Source organism: Stenella coeruleoalba (assembly GCF_951394435.1).
Source record: "Stenella coeruleoalba genome assembly, chromosome: 1".
Classification (NCBI taxonomy): domain Eukaryota; kingdom Metazoa; phylum Chordata; class Mammalia; order Artiodactyla; family Delphinidae; genus Stenella; species Stenella coeruleoalba.
This window is the reverse complement of record NC_137169.1, coordinates 111254945-111269650: the sequence shown is the minus strand read 5'-3', so window position 1 is coordinate 111269650 and position 14706 is coordinate 111254945. Positions and strand designations below refer to the sequence as shown.

General features: G+C 48.1%; 1 protein-coding gene across 2 annotated transcripts in view; it reads left to right on the top strand.

Moving 5' to 3' along the window:
• The window catches only part of KCNN3 (potassium calcium-activated channel subfamily N member 3), a 177297-nt gene that overhangs the window by 154684 nt on the left and 7907 nt on the right, over positions 1-14706 (top strand). For both annotated transcript variants that reach the window (XM_079925355.1, XM_079925354.1), the window contains exons 5-7: positions 1419-1529; positions 10906-11033; positions 11784-11853. In XM_079925355.1, coding sequence (XP_079781481.1) covers positions 1419-1529; positions 10906-11033; positions 11784-11853 — 309 coding nt within the window. The remainder of the gene's footprint in view (positions 1-1418; positions 1530-10905; positions 11034-11783; positions 11854-14706) is intronic.

Below are 14706 nucleotides of genomic sequence, written 5' to 3'. Positions count from 1 at the left end.
GCAAAGGAAAGAGATTATGAAGGAGAGAGTAGGGGATTGATCTACCATGTGCATTCCGCCCAACTCTGGTACGGATTATAGTACCTTTGAAAACAGTCTTTAAGGTTCCCTATGTATTCCGTTAAACTGGGTGAGCCGCAAATGTTGTTGGTGGATTCCTTCAATCCTAGGACCTCAACTGCTAAACTGAGCTCTGTGGCAACTATAATTACTGTTTGGCGTCTAGAGGATCAGACTGCTGACTTTTCTGAGCTTATTGTCGCTTTCCATGAGTGGAGGTCAGGATGGTGCAGGGCCCCACGTGCAGAAAGAGGGTGATGGTCACCGAGGGGCGTGTGCTCTCTTCCAAGAACCAGGCAAGGACGGGGCTGTCGTCTGCTGCCTGCAGGAGAAGCAGGGCAAGGGCAGTTCTGTCTCGATTCCCGCCCACCACCCCCACCCCGACCAGGCCAAGATGCACAGCAAAGAGGACTTCAAAGTCCTTTGGAAGAATGTTGGGATGAGCCCATTTCTGCTCATTTCTCAGACAGTCAAGCATGCGCCCAGAGGATTAGGAGAGAGGAAGTGAGTCCTGAGGAAGCGGCCTCTTTTACTCACTCTCCCTGGACTTTCCTGGAGTGGACCTTCCAGAGCAGAATAAGAATTCTGCTCTGGAGAATACTGACGCCTTCTGCGGGTTCCCTTAAAATCCTGATTTGAGGCAGGCGTGTTGTTATCATCTTTGAAATCTCTGAAAGATGGTGAATTCATGAGCCTCCTGGTGAAAGCAAAGAGGAACTGAATTTCTTGCGCTGAGTCCTAGGCTAGACCTCCAGTGAAAAGACCCAACTGGGAGCAAGCTCAGTCACTGGGTGCACAGACTCATGCCAACCAGTGTAGCCCTGGGAAGCAGTCTTGGCGGGGTGATGCTTTGCCTCTTCCTTAGATTATTTTCAGGAAAACTCTCCACCACCAACAGGTGATCCATCCATACTGCACGGCTTTCTTTCCTCCTGGCCCCCTGCTCTGGAGCTGGCAGTGGGGCTGGGTTACGCGTGAGGGAGGGGGAGCGTGTGTGGATTTTCTGTCCTCCCTGCACACCCTGGCAGATGACCAAGTGATCGTTCGGTGTTTTAAATTCCCCTGAGCCTCAGCCCCATCCAGTATCCTGCTCCATGAAGAAGTGGCCAGCTTTACGAAGGCTCAGTCTCCCAGAGGTCAGCTCTGCAGCTAAGCCAGGAGCACCGCAGACCCCTTCATGGGTGCGGGAATCAGGGCCCTGATGGGTTTTGTGGCTTGGCCTTGTCCAGCCAGAATTCAAGTCCCCACTCCACTCCTGGAGACCCCATCGTGGGCCCGGGGCACGTGGAGTCTTCCGCCTGAGCCCTGCCTCTTAATGATGTGCTCTCTCCTCTGGTCCTTTTGCTGTCCCCTCACAGGGTGCGGGCTGTACTGCCCTGGTGGTGGCCGTGGTGGCCCGAAAGCTGGAACTCACCAAAGCAGAGAAGCACGTTCACAACTTCATGATGGACACTCAGCTCACCAAACGGGTAAAACGCCACTGTCCACGTCTTAACGGAGGACTTAAGACCAACATGGGAGCCAGTCAGAAAGTAGCCACAGTGGGTTAGGGCCACACCCTTCAGTGGAGGGTTGAGGGAGCCCCAGACACATGCAAACAGCCAGCGCAAAATGGGCACGATGTCCCAACGCTGAAGGCTCCTGTCTTCTCTTAAATCACTGTGCGTGGCTCAGGCAACCAAATAATTTTCCTGATAATTAAATCTATAGCATACAATGATGTAACCCGCCCCCCTTGCCTAATGGTACAGAGTAGATCACCCAGCATGAGGTGTTTTTGCTTATGCTTAAATGTTTTCATGATTCTCCTTAGGAAGGGCAGTAGAAAGTCTTAAAAACGATATTGGGAATGTATCTAAATCCAGCCCTTTAAAAAAAATCATTACAGACAATCACTCCTAAATAACGTTCATCAAAATGTCATCACCCAATTTTCCCCCTTTTGGGTTTTCCAAATAACGTTTCTCCCTTGTAACGTCATGAAAGTGGGTAAGGAGGGTGAAAAACTGAATATAAGCGGGAATGGGGAGATCATTTAGCTGCTAAAAGTCTGACACCCCACTGAATTGTCAGAGAAGAAAAGGCCCATTTAGAAGAGACAGAAACGAGCCTTCCAGGATAACAGCAGGCCAAATGAGCATGGCAGAAGCTGTTTATTTAATGACAGCTTTTATGGAAAATTCTTTAGAGCTGCAGGCTGAACGAAGGTCAGTAGTATGATTTCCTGCAAAACTCTCCTCTTTCCGAAAGGAGAGCGAAGCAAGACCCTGTGCTGGGGTCTTGGCCGCTCTGACAAGTTTCTCATTTAGGATTAAAGTGGGTTAGGAGACCCACGAGCAACGAGATTTTGATCGGGGTTTTTGAAAGCTGGAGAAAATATTCAGTGATGGATGTTGCAACACAGTAAAAATGTGTTCTAAATAGAGACAAAGGCAGGAAGGGAGAACAAAAAGAGAGGGAGAGTGACAAAGGGTGAGCGTGCTCACTCAGAGGGAGGCGTGGGGGAATGGGAAGTTGCCAAGGCCTCTCCAGTTTCTCAGCAGAATTATTTATGGTGTTTGATTGTTTGGTCTTTGATTACATGTACTGGATTCTTTAAAGAGCCTCCACAGATGTTAAAAAGAAGGGGTACAGGCAAATAGTCTAATGTCGCTGCCATACAGATGGTTGTATATGGTACATCCTGGCGCTGAGGTGTCCGTGGTACAAGCAAAAACATGATTTGTATCATCAAGATGGCAGGATTGAGGGCCATACCCGTGGGTAGGCCAGCCGGGTTCCACCCAGAGCCCTGTAACCTAGCTGCTTTCCTTCAAGCCCCTAGTAAGCGTGCAGAAGTCATGCTAAGTATTGAGCAAATTACCAAAGTTGCCTCTATTCTCCTGGAACAATTCAGTGCAGGAGTCAGAGGCAAGGGAGTCTAGCCTCCAAAACCTTCTCAGAAGCTGTTTCTTAGAGCAGAGACGTTAACAGCCTCTCTGTTTATTCTATTTGCTTTTTGAAACCAAGGATATACTGTGTATATCATGTTATTCCTTTGTCCTCTCCATTTTTCACTCTGTGAATCAGACATTAGAGGAAAATAAAGCCGAGGAAAGCCAACTCCCTCACGTGACAGGAAAATAAACAACTTTTCTGCAATATAATTGTACGAGGAGATGAAATTGTGGTCGCTAATTTCAAGCTTTCAAAAATAATTCTCTAAAATCCTCCTCAAGTCCGCTTACTTTTTGAAAAGTGGGACCGAAAATAAAATCAACAAATATTTATTGCCCATCTATGAGTACAAGGCATCTTTTTATCGAATAACATCTCACTTTTCTGAGAACACTTAAATCTGTTGAAATGTCCCTTTAATATCTAATATCTTTTCCCAGAGAAACAAACAACATGAAAGGAGTGGCTCTCACAGAGAGAGGATTCTCAAAGCTGGCAAGACTCTTTTACCTAACCTTGATTGAAAGGAAACTGGCTGTGAGCTTGGCCTGCTCTGGCTTCAGCTCCCCTTGACCTGGTCTCAGAGAAGCCCACCTTTCTTCCCCTGGCAACACCTCATCCATCCTCTGTCCTCTCCAAGCGGCCCACTGTGTCCAGCAGGAGTGGCTCATGGGTCAAACAGAACTCACAGTGAATTCTCAGTGAATTCGCAGAGAAAGATCCGATCTTTGGAGGAGCTGATTGGGACATAATTGCAAACCTCTCAAGAGAGGACAATTAATAGATTTAACAGAGAAAAGCCATCTCTTACAATACATGCAATCTTAATTCTTCAAACCTCTAAGCAAAAAAAACAAAAAAGAGGAATTGTAACCTATTAATCATAAAAATACTCAGATTGTTCTAGTCTTTATTTACTCTGCCTGTCTTGCTGTAAAGGCTTCAGCCCAGACTTTACCACTAGAGTCACACTGTTTTTATTCATTTATTTGCCAGGGAGGCGGGGGCAGGTGCGGCGGTGGTCTGATGGCACGGGGTCGGAACTCAGTTTCTGGTTTTCCTGATTCCCGTGGCTTTTCTTCTCTCACTTGTATGACTTGTCAACTCTGGTGGCAACGTCATTTCTGTATTTAATGCAATCAGATCTTCCCACACTGACTTTGCAGTGTTACTGCCATTGTTAATCTAGAATTATAATTTATTGCTAACCTCTGGGCTACTAGGTAATATATATGTAAATGACACACAGAGAGACTATAAAAAAGATACTAGGTCCCCACCTTTTCTCCCACTCAATGCTACACATCCCCCTGTCGCTGTTTTAGGTAACGAAACACATCCCTCACAGCTGGATGGCACTCCCTGTGTTCTGGGGACACCAAGATGAGTAAGAGATGGTACCTGCCCTCATACTTACTGCCCGTCCTCAAAGAGCACCTCCCCTTTCTAAAGAGCAAGGTAGCTGCCCGTGGACACACTTGACTTCAGAGGCACCACGGACAGGAGACGTTCTGTTTGCCACGCCTCCTCTCCACATCAAACCTGCAGACACCTCTGTGGTGTGTGCCACTGGCTGAGGATTTTGTCTCCTTGTCCTTGCCACGATGGGTTCCTGCCTCAAATACTTCATCCAAGTACAATTTCCCCATGAAATCAATGAGTAACACCAAAACCACACCCATATCTTCCCTACACTAGTGCCTTCTCCTGCCTTCCCTGTTAATGACATCATCGTTCTTCCAGTCTCCAGGCCTGAAAGCTTAGCAGCATCTCTGACTCCTCTCTGCCCTGGTCCCCACAGGGGTCCGAGCAGCTTTGGAGTCTGATTCCACCTGGCCACACCAGCCTCTCCAGGTCCTCTGCCCACCATACCCAAAGCCACCATCTCAGTCTTGTACCATCTCAGTTGCTTGCTACCTTCTCATCTCACCTGGTCCTCCCTTACTCAAGCCATCCTGTTCTTTGCTTCCTCGTGACTCTCCTTAGACTCTGAGACTTAGCTCTGAACATATCACCAACCTGCTCAAAAACCTTTAATAACCCCCCAGAACCTACTGATCCACTGATAAAAAAGACTTTTCTTTATTTTTTTAAATAGGGCTAATTTTTAAAATTTTTATTTATTTATTTTTTGAATGCATTTGGTCTTCGTTGCTGAGCACAGGCTTTCTCTAGTTGCGGCGAGTGGGGACTACTCTTCGTTGCAGTGTGCAGGCTTCTCATTGCGGTGGCTTCTCTTGCAGCGGAGCACGGGCTCTAGGTGCCCAGGCTTCAGTAGTTGTGGCACATAGGCTCAGTAGTTGTGGCTTGCAGGCTCTAGAGCACAGGCTCGGTAGTTGCAGCGCCCGGGCTTAGTTGCTCTGCGGCACGTGGGATCTTCCCGGGCCAGGGCTCGAATCTGTGTTCCCTGCATTGGCAGGCAGATTCTTAACCATTGCACCACCAGGGAAGTCCCGAAAACTTTTCTTTAATTATGAGCATGTGTCAAAGTTTTATCATAATCCTGCTGGGGGGAAAAATGTTTTTTTTTTTTCCAGCAGCCTAATTCAAAGGTTTACTCATAGTAGGGGTCTTTTATAGGAAAAGACAATGGTAGTCATTATTGTACAGGGTACAGAAAGCCTGGCTAAAGGACACAGACTCCTGACTGACAGCTGGTAGGGCCCATGAGTGGATTCCCAGAACAGGTCTTTGTCTTTTAAAAATTTATCAGATAATCAGTTGAGCAGTTATCAGGAATGCTAATTCTCCCCAGAAGGGGATTATAAATTATATCACCCACTAAAGTTCTGTCCCAGACAGACTGGGTACAGTTTTTCTTTAACAATAGTCATAGGAACATTGAGCTTTTGAGCTGGAAGCGTTCTTAGGGATGAGCCTCTCAGGCCCGGAGATGGGCAAGTGTGGGCCCCCAGCCATATGCAGTGAGCTGGGTCCCAGCCAGGGCTGCCATTTGTTCTCAGGCTGGCAGGCAGCTCTCCAGCCATAACCCAATGGGTTTCCCAGAACAGCCAGTTCCTTGGAACTCAGAATGGTGGTTAGGGTCCCAGGTCTGCTGGAAAGAAAAGCCAGTTTACCTCCAAACTAGCTGAGCATCACATTAATAGCATTATGGAATTAGCCGTGGTTCATTACTGTGCTGCTATGGGGAAAGACTACAAACTCCCTCCGCGCTCCCTGTCCCAGTGTCCTGCCAGCCACAGGGGTGGAGCCCCCGTTTCTAAGTGTTGGGTGAGGGCTTCTGGGTAAGGTGGGCAGAGAAGCCTGAGAAGGGAGTGTGGAATAGGATGGGGGAGGAAGAAGAGAGGGTATGAGGGGGGAGATGAAAGAGATGGCAGCGGCAGGAAGCCAGCAGGAAGTGTGTGTGGGTGAGCGTGAGGGAAGTGAGGGTTGGCGGATGGAGAAGAGGGGACCCCCACCAGTTATAATGGACACCTTCAGTCCAGGTGTCTGAAGACAGGCCTGACCTGAGGGCTCTCAGATTGCGATTTTATCATCCCTTTAGATTTATTCATCTAAATTCAACCCCTGGAACTTCTTGAAGTTGTCTAAGTTACACCCACTTGCCAGGGCTGATCGGCCCTCCTCTCCAACTTCCCTCTCCCTGGGAGGGAGTCCTGGCAGCATGGAGGGCATGCTATTTCTTTCCCAGGGGCCCCATCAGTAGGGCTCCTGGAATTTCTCTCCCAGGGCTCCCTGTGGCTGTCGGGAGCATGGGGGCAGGTGAAGAAGGGTGCCCCTCGTCTGCCACCTGTTCCTCCTGCACCAGCCTCCACGAAGTCTGGAGAGGCAGGTTACCCTGGCAGAGAGGCAGCCAGAGCAAGTCGTTGACATGGATAATACGGCCAAGAGCTCAAGGAACAGACATATGTGTCCTGTTTTATGTTTTCTTTCACTGGAGGTGGGGGAAGAAGCTGACATTTGTTGGGGGAAGGAACATCAGTAAAACTACTGTGTACTGAGGCGCGGTGCAGCCAGGCTCTGTGCTAAGTGTTTCATTGAATCAACACCACAATCCCATTTCACAGATTGGGACCCTACTGTGTTTTCTCTGAAGCACTTATTGCCTGACACTATATTACACAGGGCATGCTGTCCCCATAGGATTAGAAGCTCCTTGAGGGCAGAAATGTTATTGGTGGGTGCATCCCAGTATTCTTACTTCCTAAACAGTATCTGCCCCATTGTAAGGGCTCAGTAAATGTTTGGGGAAGGAATGAATATGAAAATTGAGTCCCAGAGAGGTTCCGCAATGGTCCAAGGCAGAGATGATCGTTCATCCCCTTGTGAGGTTTTTCTGAGGGCTAGTGGAACGATGTAAACAGAAAGTGTTTAGCATGGAGCCTGGCACATAGTAAGCACTCTGTGAATGTTAGCTGTCAGTATTGTATGCAAGATCTTAGTTGGATGACTTTCTTGCCCGGGCTCATGAATCTTAGAGCCCTCCCTGAAGGACATAGGTCACGGAGCCAATTCTCTGGCCACCGTCAGAGTACAAGCATACAATTCTTGGGAGAGAATGAATGGGCCCAAAGAAAACAATTAGCTCGTATGCTTATGGGTTTGGGGGACGAAACAGCCAGTCTTCCATGCACAAACGGCCCTCTTCTAACCATCCCTGAGCCCGTCGGATCATGGCCAACCTTACCCAGTCCTTCCCAGTTCCCTGACCCACCCACTCCCACCCTCACCCTCAAGAGCATCTTTTGGCCCTGGTGCCCCGCCCACTAGGAGAAGTCAGTGGGTACCCAAGTCCCCATCAGGGAGTGGTGCTTGGAAGCCCTATGGAAGCTCAGTGAATCCCAGGAGGGGCACACAGCCTCAACTGCCTCCCACCCCGGCGATGCTCAAAGCAATCAGCCAGGTGAATCGGAGGGAGAACCTGGTCACAAGAGCGGTCACTGTCGACGTGGGAAAGCACGAGGCAGTTAAAAGCTTGTTTCTTTTTCTCTCGTGTATATTGATCTGCTCAGCTTTGTGCCAGGTTGTTTGCTGGCGATTAATTCAGAGTCAGCACCACGGCTTGCATTTAACATTGCTTTCCTGAATACGCAGGGGCCTCCCGTTCAAAGCCATAAAGAGGCCGTGACTGCTTCGCTCAGCTACCCAGGCTGTGCTGTGATTTTAGTGCCTTATATTTGGGCTAAAGTTAAGTGCGGGACCTGGACTCCCTGTTCTGTCATATTGCTAAGTGAGGGCCATGATGATTAAAAACAAATCTAATGTCCTTTCCAGTTCCTTGATCCTGGAAAACAGGAAATAATGTTGTTTGTGTAGAGATGACATGTAGTCAGTCAGGTCTTTCTTCAGACCACATGAAAACCGTATGCTCTTTTTGGACCTGGCTCTTGTTTTGACTTTGCCGTCAGCTAGCTGTGGGATTCTGGCCCTCACGTTCTATCTCTGAAGCTGTCATTTCCTCATATTTTCAATGGGGGGGTTGGGCCAGATGATGATAACTAACTAGTATCTTTATGGTACTTTATAGTTTCTATAACACTTAAATCCACATTGACTCAGTTTGCCGTTTATAACGTTACGGTCTTGGTCTCTGTCTCAGTTTCTTCATCTGTAAAATGGGGATAATATTAGTACCTTCCTGAGAGGGTTGTTGTGAAGATTAAATGAGTTTACACATACGTAAAGTGGCACCTGGTAGATGTCCGCTCTTAGCCTCAGCACCATCAGCACCATGGGTATTGCCTCCTTTGGGCCTCAGAACAGCCCTTAAGGTAAGGATTTATTTTTCCCTTCTTATAGATAGTTAAGCACTTACTCCTAAACTGGCAGAGGAAGGATTCACCTGCAGCCTCTCCAGTTTCAAATGTTTGTTCCACACCAACACAGAGACAGTTGTCAAAGGCTCATCAGCACTGACACTCCACGGCTCTGTCAGTGTTCCAAAGACAAGACCCGTGTAACTGGGGCTCTGCCGATCATCGGACGTGCTGGGCAGGTTTTTCCCTCCTGTTTCTTCTGTGAGGCTTTCCTTGGAGGCTAAGCACCTAGGGAACCTGAGAAAACCATCTGTCAAGTTGCCCTCTCCCCACAGAAGGGCAGCAGGAGTAGGCACTCCACAGAGAGAAAGCCTTCCCTCTACGCTGCCTCTTTTGCCAGGAGGCTGATGTCCACTCCAGCCCCTGGACAGGACCCCGGTGACCACACCCTCCTCTACCTCCCCCCTCCTCACCTGGACACTTACCATTTCCAGCTTCTCACCACCACCTGCTTCTTCTCACCACCACCTGCTTCCTTTCAAGCAAGAAAGTACCAAAGGTGGACAATTAAGTCATTTAAAACCATCTTCACGGTAGATTTTTACTGAACAAAAAGGCAGTATTTATGTCACTTAGACATTTCTGAGAAGACCTAGCTGTTCTTTTAGAATATCACTCCAGCGCCAATGAAAAATATAATCCAGCCTTAGTAATAAATTTTTAAAACATACACACAGAAGTTATCAGCCTGCAAAACAATGTTTCCCAGGCCTTCCCACACGTCTCAGTATTTTAACAACGTCCCATCTGTTGATGTCAGTCTGAAGAAGCAGGCCCGTACTCTCCAATTTTATTAAAATCCTTTCTGGCTAGTAACCTGATTTCTACTAGGCTGGCCTACTTACTTCCAGGCCCTGGGCCTGTGGGCCTGTGCCAGTTTGCATGGCTGACAGAAATGGGAACAGTTAATCAAAAATCTGTTTCGCTTGTGCTTAATAAGAAATGTTTCCTCTTGCTCTTGTTACTAATTGCTGAAGATGTCTGTGTTTGGATTAAAACTTTGTCCCCTGCCATCTGGATGCCATTGATACGTCTCAGCTCTGTCGTGAGCCAGGTGAGATCAGTGGTTTCCATGTCAACAGATGACAGCGTCATATGTTGAAATGTGTGATTGCAGTGCAGTGAAAGAGCCAGCCTTGGGAGAGAGGCAGCTCTGGTTTCACACCAAAATATCTTCACTGATTTTCAGACACTGTTTGGAAGTGATTTCAGTTTTATGCCAATTACATTTACATGTAAAATTGCAGTGTAAATGTTTTTTGCCATTTGGGAAAGGAAACAATGGACTTGTTAATACCTAGAGTTCTATTCGGTGGGAAAGACATTTCCTCAGAGAGGCCTTGTAAAATCTCCAGCTGAAGTGAAAGAAGTCAGACAGAGAAAGACAAATACTGTAGATCACGTATATGTGGAATCTAAAAAATACAACAAACTAGTAAATATAACCAAAAAGAAGTAGACTCACAGGTAAAGAGAACAAATTAGTGGTTACCAGTGGGGAGCAGGGAGGGACAACATAGGGGTTGGGGGAGTGGGAGAAACAAACCACTGGGTGTAAGATAGGCTCAAGGATGTATAGGACAACACGGGGAATATAGCCAATATTTTGTAATAACTGTAAATGGAAAGTAACCTTTAAAAATGGTATACAAATTTTAAATAAACAAATAAAATCTCTAGCTGATAGGAAATCTGTTTACTCTGTGAACCCCAGAAATGTACCATGTACACTAAATAGAAATCCCACGTAGAGCATGGAACTCTGCATCCACGGGCAGCAATGGTACATGTTTATCTATTCAAAGTGTGCCCCAGGCCTCCAGGTCTTGGTAATGTAGCCTATCTAAATATAGCATCAGCAACAACAGTGGATAGGCAGTCCTGAAATAATTAAGAAAGAGACAGGAACCACCCCTCAACTTCGGGCTCCAGGCTACTGTGTCCAATACAGGATTAATAAGAGATGAATTTTAATAATCCTTTCTAAGAGTTCATGATTTCATTAAGGAAAAAGATTGTTGCAGAATCATTTCCTTATAAGGTAGACTATATCGACAGACATAACAAAACATGTTATGTGAACCTAGGGAAATTTACCTGATAGCGGTCTGTTTTATTTACTTTTCCTTAGATCAAGAATGCTGCGGCCAATGTCCTTCGGGAAACGTGGCTAATCTATAAACACACAAAGCTGCTAAAGAAGATTGACCACGCCAAAGTCAGGAAACACCAGAGGAAATTCCTCCAAGCAATCCACCAGTGAGTAGGCCGGGGCAGCTCAGCCACCAGAGGACCAGATTAGAAGTGGTGGGTTCCCCAGAGCTCCATCAGTATCTTCTCATATACTTAGAGGAGCAGGAGAAATCCATTCTTTTCCACTCAACAACCACTGGGGGTGGTGAACTGGATGCAGATCAGTCTGTTTATTCACTTATTGCACCTGCCACTGCCAGACATTGGACAGACTGCTATGGAAGGTAAAAATTAGGTAGGAGCCTCAGGGGGCTCTCATAGTCTACACACACACACACACACACACACACACACGCACGCGTGCACACACACACACACACACACACACCCCACATTACAACTGGAAGCAGAACAAATTGTGGTCAGTGCTTTCTGTAAGCTAAGTATTTAAAAAGTATAGTGGATTTTTAAAAGTAGAGGATGAAAACATTTATTCTGACCTGGAGGCTTGGGGAAATGCTGAAAGGCTGAGAGTAGGGCACTTAAGGTGGAAGGCACAGCCTAGATAAAGGAACAGAAGCCGAGAAATGACCTGAGAGTGGTGCGGAAACTATAATGACTGAAGGTAGGCACACGTGGAGGCAGGAGTTTGCTTTCTTGGGGACCTGCCAAGCCCTTGATTCTGGTCAGTTGTCACCCATGTTCGAGGTCCTGGGCTGGGTTCCAAAGCCAGATGAATTGATGTGGGTGTGGAATCTGCCCACGGGGCTGAGCCCAGCGCTTGAAGAGCATGGCTGTTACGACTCTTTCCCGCAGACTGAGGAGCGTCAAGATGGAGCAGAGGAAGCTGAGTGACCAAGCCAACACCCTGGTGGACCTTTCCAAGGTGAGTGGCAAAATCCAAAGACCCCGTAAAGGGTTCTCAGATGCTGGCATTTCAATTTATCAGGTGTGGCTGTGAAGGCCTGGCCTTGGCCAAACTGGACAGTGCAGGACCAGGAAAGCAGAGACTGCTTCCTCCTTTGTTAAAAAATCATCTGGGTTCGAGTTCTTGACACTTGTAATCTACTAGTGCGTGTTGTTGACTTTTAAAACCTAGCGTGTGTTTCTTAAATTCAGTCACTCAGGTCAGTCTTTGCTGGGATTTAATTAGCTGACCTACTACATCTTTTCGGTGTGTTGCTTGATTAGCTGTACACTGAGTTTGCACAGGGTGAAGCACACTGACGAGACCAAATGGTGATATTGGCGATGCTACTGCCTGGGTCACACCTAGGAGGATCCTTCCGGTTTGCCGTTATAATTGCAAACTCATTTTCTTGCATCCTGCAGTCCTTACAACTCAGCTTTTCTGGCCCCAATTTGGTGGTGGTGAGGAGTGCATTTCTTTATTTCTCATGAAGATGCCAAAAACGAGAGCCCTCCTTTGAGAGCCCTACTGTCATTCTGCATTTCTGGCCCTGAACTGCTGTTGATACTATAAAGGAACTCTCTCCTTTTGCAAATCTCTGGAGTGAAGGAATTGGAGGCTGCACCGCTGGCAGAGCTGAGTGTAGGCGCCAATGAAGAAAGGGCCTCCCCTCCTCAGCCCCTCCTCCTCATTGCCTCTTTTTTTTTTTAATTTTTTTTTTTTTTATTTTTGTCTGCATTGGGTCTTCGTTGCTGAGTGCAGGCTTTCTCTAGTTGCGGCGACCAGGGGCTACTCTTCGTTGCGGTGCGTGGGCTTCTCATTGCAGTGGCTTCTCTTGTTGCGGAGCACGGGCTCTAGGTGCGCAGGCTCAGTAGTTGTGGCTCACGGGCTGTAGATCACAGGCTCAGTAGTTGTGGCGCATGGGCTTAGTTCCGCGGCATGTGGGATCTTCCCGGATCAGGGCTCGAACCCGTGTCCCCTGCACTGGCAGGCGGATTCTTAACCAGTGTGCCACCAGGGAAGCCCCCTCATTGCCTCTTGATAGAAATTGTACATCAAATGTATAGCCCAGGGCCAGGCTGGCAGAACATTCCAGCAGATGTCGATTATCATCATGGAACACATTCCCTGGGTAAGCAAGAGAAACTCCCTCGGGCCAATTAATCCCCCTTTGAAAAGATGGTGCAATCAGAGACATTGCCAGTTCTTGGGCCACGTGCAGGTGCCTTGTTCAATGAAGGGATCAGGCCAAAGAAAGGGCCTCCTAAGCTTGGGAGGACTTCAGTCAGGGAATGTGCGGCTGGCACAGGTGGGGAGAAGCCCACAGGCTGTGTGCTTTGGAGGGGGCGCTGTGGTGGAGTGCAGGGCTCCTGAGAGCCAGGAGGAGGCAAGGATGTGGATGGAATGCTCAAGTGCAGAAGGGAGCCCCCCATGGTCTTGGGTGCACTGCTTAAAACTCTTGGGTTCCAGTATCAGAAACCCATTGGAAGTAGGTTTTAAAATATAGGTGTTTATTATAAGGATACAAGGAAGTCTCATTCCAGGCAGAACCTCAAGGCAGGCATGTGGTCAGACTTCAGGAAGGAACTACCTAGAAGTGCGCCTCACCCTGAAAGGTATCCGCTCACCCTCTCTTCTCTCTCCTGTTCAAGTGCCTGCTTCTCTCTCTCCCTCGCCTTCATCTCCTGACAACTTTCTATGCCCCCTGTCTCCATGGCAGACCGTGGCAGGCCCCTATCCAGAGAGTACATGTTCTAGTTCTAGCCACAGGCAAAGACCGATTGGCTGTCCTCCTATTGGTCTTAATTCTAAATTCTCAGAAGGGATGAGATGACTGGCTAGTTTGGGTCACGTGTCCACCCTTGGGCCAATCAGCTGAGGCCAGCAGGGGGGTCGGGTAGGGCAAACATGGCTGGGGACCCACACTGGGAGGTGCAGGAATGGCCCAACAAGCCCCAAAATATTTCTTTTACAGGTAGCCATGTTTCTGCCTCCCCTCTCACCTGGCAGGACAGGCTGTGGCTGGTGTTCTCCTGGGAATAGCGGGCACACTGGACTTTCAAGCCTGCGTTTCTTCAGTGCCAGCCACCGCCTCTCACAGAGACAGGGCCCCGTGCAGAGCAGACTGGGTGAAGCAAAAAACTCAGTGAACTGGAAAGAGGCTCACGTGAATTGGGTGGGGGAACGAAACCATCAATAACCTGGGAGCAAGTTACCTGGAAAGAAAGGGTGTGGAGGAGAGGGTGAAGGGAAAGCATCTGCAGGGCTACTGGGAGTGGTGTGGGACCTGCAGGGAGGGTGAACTCTGACATCCATCCAGTGTTTCGTCTTTCCTCCCAGGAGACTCAGCCAAGGTCCTGGCAGCAGCCTAGCGTCTTTCACGCTGGTCCACGTTCCCCCTGGTATCCTGTCACCAAAAGCAACAGAACACGGGAGACAGTAATAACAGTGTTCTCTCCCTTTTCTTTCTGTGCTTCATCCTCCCAGCTCACCACCTTCCACCCCTGTCCTTTGGTCCTTTCTAGATTAAGAAAAGGGCGTGTGGCCTCCAGATAACACTTGCTGTATTGAAGAGCTCGCTCGTAGGGTGGCAGAGATGGGGTGGGGGAACGCTGGGAGGCTTTGTATGCTAGCTTCAGTGTCTTCCATTGAAGTGTAAAAATCATTCCCCACATCTGAGGCTCCACTGATCAAATAAGACGGTATCTGTGAAAATGCTTTGTGAACTATAACAGTTTTGCATGTGGTAGTTCTGATGAGGAATATAGATGAGGAAACCAAGGTCCAAAGAGACCATCCCAAGGTCGGGCTGTTGGAGAGCTGCAGGGC